At 51.1% G+C, this 18,959-nt stretch overlaps 1 protein-coding gene and 1 long non-coding RNA gene across 8 annotated transcripts in view; one reads left to right on the top strand and one right to left on the bottom strand.

Moving 5' to 3' along the window:
* The window catches only part of LOC137353506 (uncharacterized), a 691,250-nt gene that overhangs the window by 90,814 nt on the left and 581,477 nt on the right, over window positions 1-18,959 (bottom strand). The window lies entirely within an intron of this gene.
* The window catches only part of LOC137353503 (uncharacterized), a 118,232-nt gene continuing 103,744 nt past the window's right edge, over window positions 4,472-18,959 (top strand). For 2 of the 7 annotated variants that reach the window (XM_068019883.1, XM_068019878.1), the window contains exons 1-4: window positions 4,472-4,590; window positions 6,619-6,653; window positions 10,608-10,725; window positions 16,523-17,039. In XM_068019883.1, coding sequence (XP_067875984.1) covers window positions 4,500-4,590; window positions 6,619-6,653; window positions 10,608-10,725; window positions 16,523-17,039 — 761 coding nt within the window. In that variant the 5' untranslated portion in view covers window positions 4,472-4,499. The other 5 variants (XM_068019879.1, XM_068019880.1, XM_068019881.1 and 2 more) reach the window with 5 other exon arrangements.

The following is an 18,959-nucleotide window of genomic DNA, read 5'->3' as shown; positions in this document are numbered from 1 at the left end:
TGAGAGAGAGAGGGGTGGGAGGAGAGAGAGAGAGAGAGAGAGAGGGAGGGGAGGGGGGAGGAGAGAGAGAGGGAGGGGAGGGGGGAGGAGAGAGAGAGAAAGAGGGAGGGGAGGGGGGGGAGGAGAGAGGGGGGGGAGGAGAGGAGGAGAGAGGGGGGGGAGGAGAGAGGGAGGGGAGGGGGGAGGAGAGAGAGAAAGAGGGAGGGGAGGGGGGGAGGAGAGAGAGGGAGGGGAGGAGGGGGAGGAGAGAGAGGGGATGAGGGGGAGGAGAGAGGGAGGGGAGGAGAGAGAGAGGGAGGGGAGGAGAGAGAGAAAGAGGGGAGGGGGAGGGGGGAGGAGAGAGAGAAAGAGGGAGGGGAGGGGGGAGGAGAGAGAGAAAGAGGGAGGGGAGGGGGGGAGGAGAGAGGGAGGGGAGGGGGGGAGGAGAGAGAGAGGGGGGGAGGAGAGAGAGAGGGAGGGAGGGGGGGAGGAGAGAGAGAGGGAGGGGAGGGGGGAGGAGAGAGAGAAAGAGGGAGGGGAGGAGGGGGAGGAGAGAGAGGGAGGGGAGGAGGGGGAGGGAGAGAGGGAGGGGAGGAGAGAGAGGGAGGGAAGGGAGGAGAGGAGTGGGTAGGGGAGGAGGGAGGAGAGAGAGGGAGGGGAGGGGGGAGGAGAGAGAAAGAGGGAGGGGGGAGGAGAGAGAGAAAGAGGGAGGGGGGAGGAGAGAGAGAAAGAGGAAGGGGAGGGGAGGGGGGAGGAGAGAGAGAAAGAGGGAGGGGAGGGGGGAGAGGAGAGAGAGAAAGAGGGGAGGGGAGGGGAGGGGGGAGAGGAGAGAGAGAGGGAGGGGAGGGGGGAGGGGAGGGGAGGGGAGGGGGGAGAGAGAGGGAGGGGAGGGGGGGGAGAGAGAGGGAGGGGAGGGGGGGGAGAGAGAGGGAGGGGAGGGGGGGGAGAGGAGAGAGGGAGGGGAGGGGATTGGGGAGGAGAGAGAGGGAGGGGAGGGGATTGGGTAGGAGAGAGAGGGGTGGGGAGAGGGAGGGGAGGGTGAGGGAGAGAGGGAGGGGTGGGTGAGAGGGAGGGGAGGGGAGGGGTGAGAGGGAGGGGAGGGGTGGGGTGAGAGGGAGGGGAGGGGTGAGGGAGAGAGGGAAGGGAGGGGCGAGAGGGAAGGGAGGGTGGGGATGGGGGGGGGAGGGAGAGGGGGAGGAGGGAGGGGGAGGGGAGGGGGAAGGAGGGAGGGGAGGGGGGAAGGAGGGAGGGGAGAGAGAAGGAGGGAGGGGAGGGGAGGGAGAGAGAAGGAGGGAGGGGGGAGAGAGAAGGAGGGAGGGAGAGGAGGGAGGGAGGGGAGGGAGAAGGAGGGAGGGGAGGGGGAAGGAGGGAGGGGAGGGGGAGGGGAAGGAGGGGGGAGGGGGGTGAAGGAGGGAGGGGAGGGAGGGGAGGGGTGAAGGAGGGAGGGGAGAGGAGGGGTGAAGGAGGGAGGGGAGAGGAGGGGTGAAGGAGGGAGGGGTGAAGGAGGGAGGGGAGAGGAGGGGTGAAGGAGGGAGGAGGGGTGAAGGAGGAGGAGAGGGAGGGGAGTGAGACGGGAGGGGTGGACGAGAGGGAGGGGAGGGGTAGGAGAGAGAGAGAGAGGGAGGGGAGGGGGGAGGAGAGAGAGAGAGAGAGAGAGAGGAGGGGAGGGGGGAGGAGAGAGAGAGAGAGGGGGGGAGGGGGAGGAGGGGGGGAGGAGAGGAGGAGGGGGGGAGGAGAGGGGGAGGAGAGGGGGAGGAGAGAGAGAGGGAGGGAGGGGGAGAGAGAGGAGGTGAGGGGGGGAGTTGAGGAGGAGTAGAGTGGCGGAGAGGAGTGGGGGGAGGAGGAGTGAGTTGGGGGAGGTGGGGTAAAGTGGGAGGTTGGGGGAGGAGTGGGTCGTGTGAGGGGAGGGGAGGGGGGAGGAGGGAGGAGTGTGGGGAGGGGAGGAGGGAGGAGTGTGGGGAGGGGAGGGGAGGGAGGGGGAATAGGGGAGGGGAATAGGGGGAATAGGGGAGGGGAAATGGGGGAATAGGGGAGGGGGAATGGGAATAGTAGGGAGGGGGAATAGGGGTAGGGGAATAGGGGTATTGGATTAGGGGTGGGGGAATGGGGGGCAATAGGGGAGGGGGAATAGGGATGGGGGAATAGGGGAGGGGGAATAGGGGGAAAATAGGGGAGGGGGAATGGGGGAATAGGAGGGGGAATAGGGGAGGGGAGGGGGAATAGGGGAGGGGGTTGGGAATAGGGGAGGGGGATGGGAGGGGAGAGGAGGAGGTAGGGGAGGGGGGATGGGAGGGGAGAGGGAGGAGGAAGGGGAGGGGAAACAGGGGAGGGGAGGGCGGAAGGGAGGGTAATAATGGGGGAGGGGAGGAGGGGAGTGGGAATAGGGGAGGGGGCAGGGAGGAGGAGAGAGGGCACAGGTGGGTAGTACTGTGGTTTTCCAAAGTCCACTTACCTTACAAATCTTGCTGAATAGCTAGGATAGAATACTTGCTAACCTGTCTGGGCCTGGGATCCAGCCAACTAATACACAGAGGTGAAGTTACAGACAGGTCAGCCATCCCCAATATGGAGAGGATGGACATATATGGAAGGTTAATTAGCTACACAACAATATGAATTTACTGACAATCCAACACTTCCCAATATGGAGAGGATGGACATATATGGAAGGTTAATTAGCTACACAATATGAATTTACTGACAATCCAACACTTCCCAATATGGAGAGGATGGACATATATGGAAGGTTAATTAGCTACACAACAATATGAATTTACTGAATCCAACACCTCCCAATATGGACATATATGGAGGGTGGATAAACTACTCAACAATATATGAATTTACTGAATCTAACACCTCCCTATATAGAAAGTATGGACATATATGGACAGTTCTCACATCTCCCACCCTTCATTACAGGTTCAACCTGCAAACATACAGAAAATATCTTGTGGCTTTCCATCCTGCCTCGCACAACTGCAATGCCTTATGAATCACAAAACATACACTCACCACAGCTCTCCTCCACCCAGAACCAAGTAAGATTAATGGATGAGACAGAAAACAGATTTAATCAAACCCAAGCCAATTGGAGAGGGAAAAAACTGGAAAATTCATCCTTCAGGTGATTAAAACTAGTCCAGGAGATCACACTGTCCCTGATTTATGTTACAGGATACTCACCTCTTGTATAAGATGATCTGTGGCCCGGGCAGAAACAGCGATAGCTCTTGTTGAAGAATTACAGGGAATCAGCATTCACTGCAGGAGACAGCTATCTGATTCCCCAGGACCACTATTCTCTGGGAGAAGAACCACCGCCCAACATCTAAGCTGGTTCTGCCCTTACAAAACTTGTAAACATGACCCCTAGTTCCCCCAACTCAGTCAATTGAAATATGTGGTCTTTGTAAACGCAATCTGGTTGCTGAAACTGAAAGGCAAACATGCAGCTCTTGGTTTCAATAAAAGATCACTCAAAACAGCACCATTTTACTAACTGTCCTTTGACATGAGACACCAGAACTGGAAAGTTTATTTTCTATCACCCACATCCAACCAAAATTCTATTATTGTCCCATAACATATTGCTGCGACTACTTTCAGGAGGACTAGAGCAGGGAGTGTGAGGCCTAGACGCTGCTACCGCTTTAAGTGAAAGTGCAAGTTTGGAACTATTCCAAATATACTGTTCAGTGACGGAGATGTCAGAAATCAGCCTTCCGATTGTTGGATGAGGGTTAGCCAAGGGGCATGCATAAATAATAATGGGAGGAAAATTTCTGGGAACAACACAGCAAAAATGTCAATAGAACTAAAACAGGGAATTAAAAGGTAGAGAGATCCACTAAGACCAGAGAGAGAGATCCACTGACAGTGAGACTAGAGAGATCTATCATCAGAGACTAGAGAGATCCACTGTTGGAGAGAGCAGAAATCTGCTGTCAGATACTATAGGAATCCACTGACAGACCAGAGATCCACTGACACAGAAACCAGAGAGATCCACTGACAGAGAGAGACTAGAGACAGATCCACTGATAGAGACCAGAGAGATCAACTGAAGATCAGAGAGAACGATCACGGCCAGGGAGACTAGAGATCCACTGAGAGAGAGATACCCGAGAGATCTTCCATCAGAGGGACCTGAGAGAGAGAAATTCATTGGACAGGAGAAAGAGAAAAATCCATTCAGTACTGACCAGAGAGATCCATTAGGCAGAGGGAGATCAAAAAGAGATGCACTGGGAAAGGAGAGGCTGGAGATCTACTGTATCTACTCTGGCAGTGATCCACTGGGCTGGGAGGAAGATTCCCTAAACAAGGAGGGTCCAGAGAGATTCATTTGAAAGGGAAAGATTCGAGCGATTTGGAGAACGGGCAGAGATCCTGCAGACATACGCATTAAACAAAATGAATGAATAATTTTTCTATGTTAGCAGATTAACCCTTCCACCCATCTCTTTCCATTCACAATTATCACAGGACAGCCAGCAGAATCACACTATAAATGGAGGATGGAGTGCCCACTCTGTGGTGATCAGTTTTCTGAGATGGTAATTCAGCACCATGCTTGGCATTGCGATGGATCTAAATTACTTGAGGAAGGTAAGCAGTGAACTGCAGCATAAAATACAAATTAAGGGTAATAAATAAAAGCAAAATACTGCAGATGCTGAAAATCTGAAATAAAAACAAGAAATGCTGGAAATACTCAGCAGGTCCGGCAGCATCTATGGAGAGAGGAACAGAGTTAACGTTTCAGGTCAGTGACCCTTCATCAGGATTAATTAAGGGTAAACTGAAGAGGCACAAGGCACTGAAAATCAAAATAGCATGTCCCACGATCAGACCCACAGCCTTCCCAGAGGATCAAACCCACAGCCTTCCCAGAGGATCAAACCCACAGCCTTCCCAGAGGATCAAACCCACAGCCTTCCCAGGGGATCAGACCCACAGCCTTCCCAGAGGATCAGACCCACAGTCTTCCCAGGGGATCAGACCCACAGCCTTCCCAGGGGATCAGACGCACAGCCTTCCCAGGGGATCAGACCCACAGCCCTCCCAGGGGATCAGACCCACAGCCCTCCCAGGGGATCAGACCCACAGCCCTCCCAGAGGATCAAACCCACAGCCTTCCCAGGGGATCAGACCCACAGCCTTCCCAGAGGATCAAACCCACAGCCTTCCCAGGGGATCAGACCCACAGCCCTCCCAGAGGATCAGACCCACAGCCCTCCCAGAGGATCAAACCCACAGCCCTGAGGATCAAACCCACAGCCTTCCCAGGGGATCAGACCCACAGCCTTCCCAGGGGATCAGACCCACAGCCTTCCCAGGGGATCAGACCCACAGCTTTCCCAGGGGATCAAACCCACAGCCTTCCCAGAGGATCAAACCCACAGCCCTCCCAGAGGATCAGACCCACAGCCCTCCCAGAGGATCAGACCCACAGCCTTCCCAGGGGATCAGACCCACAGCCTTCCCAGGGGATCAGACCCACAGCCCTCCCAGGGGATCAGACCCACAGCCCTCCCAGAGGATCAGACCCACAGCCTTCCCAGGGGATCAGACCCACAGCCTTCCCAGAGGATCAGACCCACAGCCTTCCCAGGGGATCAGACCCACAGCCTTCCCAGAGGATCAGACCCACAGCCCTCCCAGGGGATCAGACCCACAGCCTTCCCAGGGGATCAGACCCACAGCCCTCCCAGGGGATCAGACCCACAGCCCTCCCAGGGGATCAGACCCACAGCCTTCCCAGAGGATCAGACCCACAGCCTTCCCAGAGGATCAAACCCACAGCCTCCCCCGGGATCAGACCCACAGCCTTCCCAGGGGATCAGACCCACAGCCCTCCCAGGGGATCAGACCCACAGCCCTCCCAGGGGATCAGACCCACAGCCTTCCCAGAGGATCAGACCCACAGCCTTCCCAGAGGATCAAACCCACAGCCTCCCCCGGGATCAGGCCCACAGCCTGGCGCAGGATCAAGCCCACAGCCCTCCCAGGGGATCAGACCCACAGCCCTCCCAGGGGATCAGACCCACAGCCCTTCCCCGGGATCCGGCCCACAGCCCTCCCCTGGGATCAGACCCCCAGCTCGACCAGGATTAGGCCCACAAACCCTATTGACTTGTAATCGTCTGTGCCACAGGACAATATTCCCTGAAAACTAAATACTTTAGAATTAAATCCATGCTAAGCCTGCAATTCAGGAATGGCAGATTGCTGCACTGTCAGAGGTGCTGTCCTTGAGAATGAGACGTTTAAAACATGGCTCCATTTGTTCTGTGGTTCTGTTGGATGTTAATGGCGTGAGTGAATGAGCAGGGAGTTCTCCTGATCTCATGGCCAATGTTCCTCCCTCTACCAACACTCTAAAAATAACATAACTGCTCATTAATGGCTTTGTTGGTTTTTGGGATCTTACTTCGCACAAAACAGCTCATGCATTTTACCTATAGAACAACAGACTGACTCAAAGTAACTGGGTGAATGGGAAGGAATTGAGTGGTTATTGTGTGGTTGTAACTCAACACATAAATAACTCATTAAACTATATTTAACACTGGAATGTAATTAATGGAAACTAAGGCTTGACAGAAATCATTGACTTTCATTTCTGTTTTTGAGGAGTGTTGACTCAAGAAGGAGCAGCTTCGAGTGCAGTGAGTAGATTTTATACTTTTTCTGCATTGCTTTATAGATGGTGCCCATCCAAATATTGTGCAGCTTACTTCATAGTGGTTTTCGGGGGTCTAACGTTTACCTGAAAGTACCCCAACCCTATAGATATGCGCCCCATAGGCCCCACGCTTTATGCATCCAATACCCATTGATATCTACCTCATGGATTCCCTGGACCCACAGTTCAGACCCTTACCTCCGCTGCGACTACATTGTGGACCCCATGGGCCTTCGCACCACAGATCCCATGAGGTACCGGCTCTATGGGCCTATAGATTTATATACTATAGATCAGAACCACTGGGACCCATACTCCAATGACACATATTTTATGGACCTGTGTACCTCATATCCACTGATTCATATGATACAGGCACCATGAATGCATAGGCCACACCCCATATACCTGCACTCCACACACAACTGAAGCCCAGAACTGAACACTGATTCATATCCCATGAATGTGTACCTCATACCGCACAGACCTGTAGCTCTCAGATGTGTACCTCAATGACCCATATCCCATGAACCCCACAGCTCATAGACCTGAAAGACTCCATAATTAATGGATGGACCTTTATCGCAAAAGCTCCATACTTCATGGGTTTCTGTGGGGGGTGGGAATGTGATAGGGACGGGAATGGGGTTCAGTTTCCCATCCCCTCCTTAGAGATTTGATAGAAGTGTTCAAAATCATGAAGGATTTTGATATACATAAGGAAAAACTGTTTCCAGTGGAAGAATGGTGGGTAACCAGAGTACACGGATTTAAGGTGATTGGCAAAAGAACTGAAGGCGACATGAAAAACTTTTTTGAGTTGTGATCTGGAATGCGCTGCCTGAAAGGGCGGTGGAAGCAGATTCAGTAAAAACTGTCAAAATGGAATTCAATAAATACTTGTGGAGAAAATATTTACAGGGCTTTGGGGAAACAGCAGTGAGTGAAAAACTGGGCATCCATGAGGCGCTGTGGGCCATCAGCAGCAGCAGAATTGTACTCAACCACAATCTGTAACCTCATGGCCCGGCATATTCCCCACTCTACCATTACCATCCAGCTAGGAGACCAACCCTGATTCAATGAAGAGTGCAGGAGGGCATGCCAGGAACGGCACCAAGCATACCTAAAAATGAGGTGTCAACCTGGTGAAGCTACAACACAGGACCATCTGCGTGCCAAACTGCATAAGCAGCATGCGATAGACAGAGCTAAGCGATCCCATAACCAACGAATCAGATCTAAGCTCTGCAGTCCTGCCACATTCAGCCGTGAATGGTGCTGGACAATTAAACAACTAACTGGAGGAGGTGGCTCCACAGATATCCTCATCCTCAATGATGGGGGAGCCCAGCACATTTTTATTTTTATTTAGAGATACAGCACTGAAACATGCCCATCGGCCCACTGAGTCTGTGCTGACTAACAACCACCCATTTATACTAATCCTACATTAATCCCGTATTCCTACCACATCCCCACAATTCTCCTACCTATACTAGGGGCAATTTATAATGGCCAATTTACCTATCAACCTATCAACTATGGGAGGAAACTGGAGCACCCGGCGAAAACCCACGCAGTCACAGGGAAAACTTGCAAACTCCACACAGGCAGTACCCAGAATCGAACCTGGGTCGCTGGAGCTGTGAGGCTGCGCTGCTAACCACTGCGCCACTGTGCTGCCCTCACCTCAGTGCGAAAGATAAAGCTGAAGCATTTGCAACAATCTTCAGCCAGAAGTGCTTAGTTGATGATCCATCTCGGCCTCCTCCTGAAGTCCCCAGCAGTACAGATGCCAGACATCAGCCAATTCGATTCACTCCGCGTGATATCAAGAAATGACTGAAGGCACTGGATACTGCAAAGGCTATGGGTCCTGACAATATTCCGGCAATAGTACTGAAGACCTGTGCTCCAGAACTTGCCATGCCCCTAGCCAAGCTGTTCCAGTACAGCTACAACACTGGCATCTACCCTGCATTGTGGAAAATTGCCCAGGTATGTCCTGTACACAAAAAGCAGGACAAATCCAACGCAGCCAATTATCGCCCCATCAGCCTACTCTCAATCATCAGTAAAGTGATGGAAGGTGTCATCAACAGTGCCATAAAGCGGCGCTTGCTTAGCAATAACCTGCTCAGTGCTGCTCAATTTGGGTTCCGCCAGGGCCACTCAGCTCCTGAACTTCATTACAGCCTTGGTTCAAACATGGACAAAAAAGCTGAACTCAAGAGGTGAGGGGAGAGTGACTGCCCTTGACATCAAGGCAGCATTTGACCGAGTATGGCATCAAGGTGCCCTAGCAAAACTGAGGTCAATGGGAATCCGGGGGAAAACCCTCCGCTGGCTGGAGTCATACCTAGCACAAAGGAAGATGATTGTGGTTGTTGGAGGTCAATCATCTGAGCTCCAGGACATCATTGCAGGAGTTCCTCAGTGTAGTATCCTAGCCCCAACCATCTTCAGCTGCTTCTGCAATGACCTTCCTTCAATCATAAGGTCAGAAGTGGGGATGTTCACTGATGATTGCACAATGTTCAGCATCATTCGTGACTCCTCAGATACTGAAGCAGTCCATGTAGAAATGCAGCAAGACTTGGGCAATATCCAGGCTTGGGCTGATACGTGGCAAGTAACATTCGCGCCACACAAGTGCCAGGCAATGACCATCTCCAACGAGAGAATCTAACCATCTCCCCATGACATTCAATGGCATTACAATAGCTGAATCCCCCACTATCAACATCCTAGGGGCTACGATTGACCAGAAACTGAACTGGAGTAGCCATATAAATACCGTGGCTGCAAGAGCAGGTCAGAGGCTAGAAATCCTGCGGCGAGTAACTCGCCTCCTGACTCCCCAAAGCCTGTCCACCATCTACAAGACACAAGTCAGGAGTGTGATGGAATACCCTCCACTTGCCTGGATGGGTGCAGCTCCAACAACACTCAAGAAGCTCAACACCATCCAGGACAAAGCAGCCCGCTTGATTGGCACCCCATCTACAAACATTCACTCCCTCCACCACTAACGTACAGTGGCAGGAGTGTGTACCATCTACAAGATTCACTGCAGCAACGCACCAAGGCTCCTTAGACAGCACCTTCCAAACCCGCGACCTCTACCAACTAGAAGGACAAGGGCAGCAAATGCATGGGAACACCACCACCTGCAAGTTCTCGTCCAAGTCACACACCATCCTGACTTGGAACTATATCGCCGTTCCTTCACTGTCGCTGGGTCAAAATCCTGGAACTCCCTTCCTAACAGCACAGAGGGTGTACCTACCCCACATCGACTGCAGCGGTTCAAGAAGGCAGCTCACCACCACCTACTCAAGGGCATTTAGGGATGGACAATAAATGCTGGCCTGGCCAGCGACGCCCACAACCCATGAATGAATTTTTTAAAAAGCGCTTTCAAAGAGCTGGCACAGGCATGAAGGGCCAAATGGTCTCCTGCACTGTATCAGTCTATTAACAATTGCAGTAACAGTGACTTTTATATGAGGATGCTGCTGTGTTGCTAGAGACCAGTGGCACTACGGCTCGATCAGAATTCCAACTGGTAGTTCAAACCCAGTCTTATTCTCAGCCCAGCATCTACCACTCCTCCTGAGTACATTGACTCTTGCTAGGGTTTAGATTCATGGGCACTGGTCACACTGCAGTAGCTCCACAAGTCAGGCACATGTATGAGCCCAGTCAGTCCGTGTTGGCAACTATTCAGTCATGGGAAGTATTATAACTGAGCCAATTCTGTTCTAGACCAATTCATATTCATGGTGCAACAATTTTCACAGTGAATGTGAGAGATAGTAAAATTGTCAGGTTGCAGCAATTCCTTTTCGTGTGTGGGCCTGTGTTGGATGAGAGTTGGCCAGAGTTTGCTGTCAGGGGTGTTTATTGGAGGTTAGTGTTGCTTCTCTTTCAGCTGATCCAAGGTGAGGATTATCAACCTGCAACTTGCACCAGTTACTTCCACCAACACTTGAATGAAGTGGGTTTTGATGTCTCATCAGATATGTCTGCAGTTCCACACTCCAGCACAGGTACCATCAGCAGCTGCCTGAGGTGTCAGTGAAGTTATTGTGAAAGACCCAATTTTCTCCCTGGTACCACATTATCTCCAAATGTGTCTCCTACTACTCAGACTCTCTCACTGGGGGACAGTCCCTGAAGCTGCTGACTCTCACTGGGAGACTGTTTCTGAAGGTGCTGACTCTCACTGGATTTCATATACACTACTGGTTTCACAGACACTAACTCTCACAGGGATACGGGTTCCATACATACTGACTCTCACTGGGGTATGGGTTCCATGGATACTGACTCTCTCTGGGGTATGGGTTCCATACATACTGACTTTCACTGGGGTATGGGTTCCATGGATACTGACTCTCTCTGGGGTATGGGTTCCATTGGTACTGACTCTCTGGGGTATGGGTTCCATTGGTACTGACTCTCTCTGGGGTATGGGTTCCATGGACAGTGACTCTCACTGGAGTGGGTGTTCCATGGCTACTGACTCTCTCTGGGGTATGGGTTCCATTGGTACTGACTCTCACTGGGGTACGGGTTCCAAACATACTGACTCTCACTGGGGTATGGGTTCCATGGATACTGACTCTCACAGGGATATGGGTTCCATGGATACTGACTCTCACTGGGGTACGGGTTCCAAACATACTGACTCTCACTGGGGTATGGGTTCCATGGATACTGACTCTCACAGGGATATGGGTTCAATGGATACTTACTCTCTCTGGGGTATGGGTTCCATTGGTACTGACTCTCTGGGGTATGGGTTCAATTGGTACTGACTCTCTCTGGGGTATGGGTTCCATGGATACTGACTCTCACAGGGATATGGGTTCCATGGATACTGACTCTCACAGGGATATGGGTTCCATTGGTACTGACTCTCTTTGGGGTACGGAGTCCATGGATACTGACTCTCTATGGGGTATGGGTTCCATGGATACTGACTCTCTCTGGGGTATGGGTTCCATGGATACTGACTCTCTCTAGATATGGGTTCCATGGATACTGACTCTCACTGGGGTACGGGTTCCAAACATACTGACTCTCACAGGGATATGGGTTCCATTGGTACTGACTCTCTCTGGGGTATGGGTTCCATTGGTACTGACTCTCTCTGGGGTATGGGTTCCATGGATACTGACTCTCTGGGGTATGGGTTCCATGGATACTGACTCTCACAGGGATATGGGTTCCATGGATACTGACTCTCACAGGGATATGGGTTCCATTGGTACGGACTCTCTGGGGTACGGATTCCATGGATACTGACTCTCTATGGGGTATGGGTTCCATGGATACTGACTCTCTCTGGGGTATGGGTTCCATGGACAGTGACTCTCACTGGAGTGGGTGTTCCATGGCTACTGACTCTCTCTGGGGTATGGGTTCCATTGGTACTGACTCTCTCTGGGCTATGGGTTCCATTGGTACTGACTCTCTCTGGGGTATGGGTTCCATGGATACTGACTCTCTCTAAATATGGGTTCCATGGATACTGACTCTCACTGGGGTACGGGTTCCAAACATACTGACTCTCATGGGGTATGGGTTCCATGGATACTGACTCTCACAGGGATATGGGTTCCATGGATACTGACTCTCTATGGGGTATGGGTTCCATGGATACTGACTCTCTCTGGGGTATGGGTTCCATGGATACTGACTCTCTCTAGATATGGGTTCCATGGATACTGACTCTCACTGGGGTACGGGTTCCAAACATACTGACTCTCACAGGGATATGGGTTCCATTGGTACTGACTCTCTCTGGGGTATGGGTTCCATTGGTACTGACTCTCTCTGGGGTATGGGTTCCATGGATACTGACTCTCTGGGGTATGGGTTCCATGGATACTGACTCTCACAGGGATATGGGTTCCATGGATACTGACTCTCACAGGGATATGGGTTCCATTGGTACGGACTCTCTGGGGTACGGATTCCATGGATACTGACTCTCTACGGGGTATGGGTTCCATGGATACTGACTCTCTCTGGGGTATGGGTTCCATGGACAGTGACTCTCACTGGAGTGGGTGTTCCATGGCTACTGACTCTCTCTGGGGTATGGGTTCCATTGGTACTGACTCTCTCTGGGGTATGGGTTCCATGGATACTGACTCTCACAGGGATATGGGTTCCATTGGTACTGACTCTCTTTGGGGTACGGAGTCCATGGATACTGACTCTCTATGGGGTATGGGTTCAATGGATACTGACTCTCTGGATATGGGTTCCATGGATACTGACTCTCACTGGGGTACGGGTTCCAAACATACTGACTCTCACTGGGGTATGGGTTCCATGGATACTGACTCTCACAGGGATATGGGTTCCATGGATACTTACTCTCTCTGGGGTATGGGTTCCATTGGTACTGACTCTCTGGGGTATGGGTTCCATTAGTAATGACTCTCTCTGGGGTATGGGTTCCATGGATACTGACTCTCTCTGGGGTATGGGTTCCATGGATACTGACTCTCACAGGGATATGGGTTCCATTGGTACTGACTCTCTGGGGTACGGATTCCATGGATACTGACTCTCTATGGGGTATGGTTTCCATGGATACTGACTCTCACTGAGGTGTGGGTTCCTTTTGGTACTGACTCTCTCTGGGGTATGGGTTCCATATAGACTGACTCTAACTGGGGTACGGGTTCCATGGATACTGACTCTCTCTGGGGTATGGGTTCCATAGAGACTGACTCTAACTGGGGTATGGGTTCCATGGATACTGACTCTCTCTGGGGTATGAGTTCCATTGGTACTGACATTCACTAGGGTACGGATTCCATGGATACTGACTCTCTGGGGTATGGGTTCCATTGGTACTGACTCTCACTGGTGTACGGGCTCTATGGATACTAACTCTCACTGGGGTACAGGTTCTGTGGATACTGACTCTCTCTGGGGTATGGGTTCCATATAGACTGACTCTAACTGGGGTACGGGTTCCATGGATACTGACTCTCTCTGGGGTATGGGTTCCATAGAGACTGACTCTAACTGGGGTACGGATTCCATGGTACTGATTCTCTGGGGTATGGGTTCCATTGGTACTGACATTCACTAGGGTACGGATTCCATGGATACTGACTCTCTCTGGGGTATGGGTTCCATTAGTACTGACTCTCTCTGGGGTATGGGTTCCATTGGCACCGACGCTCTTTGGGGTATGGGTTACATTGGTACTGATATTCACTAGGGTACGGAATCCTTGGATACTGACTCTCTGGGGTATGAGTTCCATTGGTACTGACTCTCACTGGGGTATGGGTTCCATTGGTACTGACATTCACTAGGGTACGGAATCCTTGGATACTGACTCTCTCTGGGGTATGAGTTCCCTTGGTACTGACTCTCTCTGGGGTATGGGTTCCATTGGTACTGACTCTCTCTGGGGTATGAGTTCCCTTGGTACTGACTCTCTCTGGGGTATGGGTTCCATTGGTACTGACCCTCTCTCTGGGGTCTGTGTTCCATGGATACTGACTCTCTCTGGGGTATGGGTTCCATTGGTACTGACTCTCTCTGTGTTATGGGTTCCATGGATACTGACTCTCACTGGGGTATGGGTTCCATTGGTACTGACATTCACTAGGGTACGGATTCCATGGATACTGACTCTCTCTGGGGTATGGGTTCCATTGGTACTGACTCTGTCTGGGGTATGGGTTCCATTGGTACTGACTCTCTCTGTGTTATGGGTTCCATGGATACTGACTCTCTCTGGGGTATGGGTTCCATTGGTACTGACTCTCTCTGGGGTATGGGTTCCATGGATACTGACTCTCACTGGGGTATGGGTTCCATTGGTTCTGACTCTGGGGTATAGGTTCCATGGATACTGACTCTCTGGGGTATGGGTTCCATTGGTACTGACTCTCTCTGGGGTATGAGTTCCCTTGGTACTGACTCTCTCTGGGGTATGAGTTCCCTTGGTACTGACTCTCTCTGGGGTATGGGTTCCATTGGTACTGACCCTCTCTCTGGGGTATGGGTTCCATGGATACTGACTCTCATTGGGGTCTGTGTTCCATGGATACTGACTCTCTCTGGGGTATGGGTTCCATTGGTACTGACTCTCTCTGTGTTATGGGTTCCATGGATACTGACTCTCACTGGGGTATGGGTTCCATTGGTACTGACATTCACTAGGGTACGGATTCCATGGATACTGACTCTCTCTGGGGTATGGGTTCCATTGGTACTGACTCTGTCTGGGGTATGGGTTCCATTGGTACTGACTCTCTCTGTGTTATGGGTTCCATGGATACTGACTCTCTCTGGGGTATGGGTTCCATTGGTACTGACTCTCTCTGGGGTATGGGTTCCATGGATACTGACTCTCACTGGGGTATGGGTTCCATTGGTTCTGACTCTGGGGTATAGGTTCCATGGATACTGACTCTCTGGGGTATGGGTTCCATTGGTACTGACTCTCTCTGTGTTATGGGTTCCATGGATACTGACTCTCTCTGGGGTATGGGTTCCATTGGTACTGACTCTCTCTGGGGTATGGGTTCCATTGGTACTGACTCTCTCTGTGTTATGGGTTCCATGGATACTGACTCTCTCTGGGGTATGGGTTCCATTGGTACTGACTCTCTCTGGGGTATGGGTTCCATTGGTACTGACTCTCTCTGGGGTATGGGTTCCATGGATACTGACTCTCACTGGGGTATGGGTTCCATTGGTTCTGACTCTGGGGTATAGGTTCCATGGATACTGACTCTCTGGGGTATGGGTTCCATGGATACTGACTGTCTGGGGTATGGGTTCCATGGATATTGTCTCTCTGGGGTATGGTTCCATGGATACTGACTCTCTCTGGGGTATGGGTTCCATGGATACTGTCTCTCTGGGGTATGGGTTCCATGGATACTGTCTCTCTGGGGTATGGGTTCCATGGATACTGACTCTCTCTGGGGTATGGGTTCCATTCGTACTGACATTCACTAGGGTACGGATCCCATAGATACTGACTCTCTCTGGGGTACGAGTTCCATGGATACTGTCTCTCTGGGGTATGGGTTCAATGGAAACTGACTCTCTATGGGGTATGGGTTCCATTGGTACTGACTCTCTCTGTGGTATGGGTTCCATTGGTCCTGACTCTCTCTGGGGTATGGGTTCCATGGATATTGTCTCTCTGGGGTATGGGTTCCATGGATACTAACTCTCTCTGGGGTATGGTTCCATGGATACTGACTCTCTCTGTGGTATGGGTTCCATTGGTCCTGACTCTCTCTGGGGTATGGGTTCCATGGATATTGTCTCTCTGGGGTATGGGTTCCATGGATACTGTCTCTCTGGGGTATGGGTTCCATGGATACTGACTCTCTCTGGGGTATGGTTTCCATTCGTACTGACATTCACTTGGGTACGGATCCCATAGATACTGACTCTCTCTGGGGTACGAGTTCCATGGATACTGTCTCTCTGGGGTATGGGTTCAATGGATACTGACTCTCACTGAGGTATGGGTTCCGTTGGTACTGACTCTCTCTGCGGTATGGGTTCCATTGGTACTGACTCTGGGATATGGGTTCCATGGATACTGACTCTCTCTGAGGTGTGGGTTCCTTTGGTACTGACTCTCTCTGGGGTATGGGTTCCATGGATACTGACTCTCACTGAGGTATGGTTTCCAATGGTACTGACTCTCTTGAGTATGGGTTCCATGGATACTGACTCTCATTGGGTAACGGGTTCTATAGATACTGACTCTCACTGGGGATGCGGAGGTATTTGATAATCCTGGCCATCCTCTTATTTTTGTTTCTGCTTTTGTTTCTCCAGAAAAGTCTCAGGAAACAGCAGCAGCAGCAGAGGTGTGGGAATGCCCACTGTGTCGTCACTATTTCCTTGCTGATCAAATAGTGGAACACGCAGCATTCTGCAACGGCCCCAGCTACAGCCAGGCCCAGGAACAAACGTTCTCCAGCTACAGCAGGGCCCAGGAGCGAGAGATCCCCAGCTACAGCAGGTGTCAGGAGAGAGAGATCCTCAGCTACAGTCGGGCCCAGAAGGGAGAGATCCCCAGCTGCAGCAGGTCCCAGGTGCAAACATTCTCCAGCTACAGCAGGGCCCAGGAGCGAGAGATCCCCAGCTACAGCCAGGCCCAGGAGCGAGAGATCCCCAGCTACAGCAGGGCCCAGGAGCGAGAGATCCCCAGCTACAGCAGGCCCCAGGAGCGAGAGATACCCAGCTACAGCAGGCCCCAGGAACGAGAGATCCCCACCTACAGTGGGGTCCAGGAAAGAAGAATCTCCAGTGAGGATGTTAGCAGCACTATGCAACTCTTTTGGAGGTACAGGTAGTTTATTCTTCCTCGCAATGGTCAAGCCATCTGTCACCTCTGGGCTACAGAATCTGTCACATCCATTTTGATCATTCTATCTCTTTTTCTCTTTTATCTGGAACAGTCTCAGCTTAAGCCAACTTTAAGGGCATTTAAGTGGTCATTGGATAGACATATGGATGTAAATGGAATAGTGTAGGTCAGATGATCGGCGCAACATCGAGGGCCGAAGGGCCTGTACTGCGCTGTAATATTCTAATTCTAATTCTAATTCTTAGGAGTACAAGTATCCCCAAGAGTGTGCTAGTAATTGCAGGTGGTTTCTGGAGGGTGTCGGTTATTTACAGGAGATTCCCCCCTGCAGATGTGTCAGTATCTACAGGTGATTCTCCAAGAGTGCATTATTATTTACAGGGGATCCTGGGAGCGTGTCAGTACTTCCAGGGGGCACTGAGAGTATCAGTATTTGCAGGGTCAGAGTGCTGCAGAAACATAGAAAATAGGAGCAGGAGTAGGCCAATCAGCCCTTCCAGCCTGCTCTGCCGTTCATTATGATCATGGCTGATCATCCAACTCAGTAACCTGTTCTTGCTTTCGCCCCATATCCTTTGATCCCTTTAAACCCAAGAGCTATATCTAACTCCTTCTTGAAAACATACAATGTTTTGGCCTCAACTGCTTTCTGTGGTAGTGAATTCCACAGGCTCACCACTCTCTGGGTGAAGAAATTTCTCCTCATCTCAGTCCTGAAAGGTTTATCCCGTATCCTTAGATTATGACCCCTGGTTCTGGCCTCCCCCACCATCGGGAACATCCTTCCTGCATCTACCCTGTCAAGTCCTGTTAAAATTTTATAGGTTTCTATGAGATCCCCCCTCTCACTCTTCTGAACTCTATTGAATACAATCCTAACCGACTCAATCTCTCCTCATACGTCAGTCCCGCCATCCCAGGAATCAGTCTGGTAAACCTTCACTGCACTCCCTCCCTGCAAGAGCATCCTTCCTCAGATAAGGAGACCAAAACTTCACACAATATTCCAGGTGTGGCCTCACCAAAGCTGGGGATCTCTCGCTCCTGGACCCTGCTGTATAATTGCAGCAAGACATCCCTGCTCCTGTACTCAAATCTTATCGCTATGAAGGCCAACATACCATTTGCCTTTTTTACTGCCTGTTGGACCTGCATGCTTACCTTCAGCGACTGGTGTACGAGAACATCCAGGTCTCATTGCATAGTCCCCTCTCTCAGTTTATAGCCGTTCAGATAATAATCTGCCTTCCTGTTTTTACTACCAAAGTGGATAATCTCACATTTATCCACATTATACTGCATCTGCCATGCATTTGCCCACTCACTCAACTTGTCCAAATCACCCTGAAGTCTCTCTGCATCCTCCTCACAACTCACCCTCCCACCCAGCTTTGTGTCATCTGCAGATTTGGAGATATTACATTTAGTTCCCTCATCTAAATCATTAATGTATATTGTGAATAGCTGGGGTCCTAGCACCGCTCCCTGTGGTACCCCACTAGTCACTGCCTGCCATTTGGAAAAAGACCCATTTATCCCTACTCTTTGTTTCCTGTCTGCCAACCAATTTTTTATCCATCGCAATACACTACACCCCCAATCCCATGCGCTTTAATTTTGCACGCTAATCTCTTATGTGGGACTTTGTCAAAAGCCTTCTGAAAGTGTAAATCTGAGTTCTTTTTGCCTTCAGTCTGGTTCAGTAAATATACGAGTCGGATGTGTAGGTAAAATCAATTACTTTATTTGCGCAGTTGCCAGCGGACTTACTCTGAGAACAGCGGCACTGACTCCACCAGAGTCTGTCGGGTCCCCCCCCAGAGTAAGTGAAGTTTGTGATACAGGTACTACTGTTTATACATTAAGATTCATGCTACACCTCCTTGTTTAACCAATCAGTGC

Source organism: Heterodontus francisci, chromosome 41 (genome assembly GCF_036365525.1).
Source record: "Heterodontus francisci isolate sHetFra1 chromosome 41, sHetFra1.hap1, whole genome shotgun sequence".
In the NCBI taxonomy this organism is placed as follows: domain Eukaryota; kingdom Metazoa; phylum Chordata; class Chondrichthyes; order Heterodontiformes; family Heterodontidae; genus Heterodontus; species Heterodontus francisci.
The sequence above is the reverse complement of the archived record's forward strand: the minus strand, read 5'-3'. Positions and strand labels throughout refer to the sequence as shown.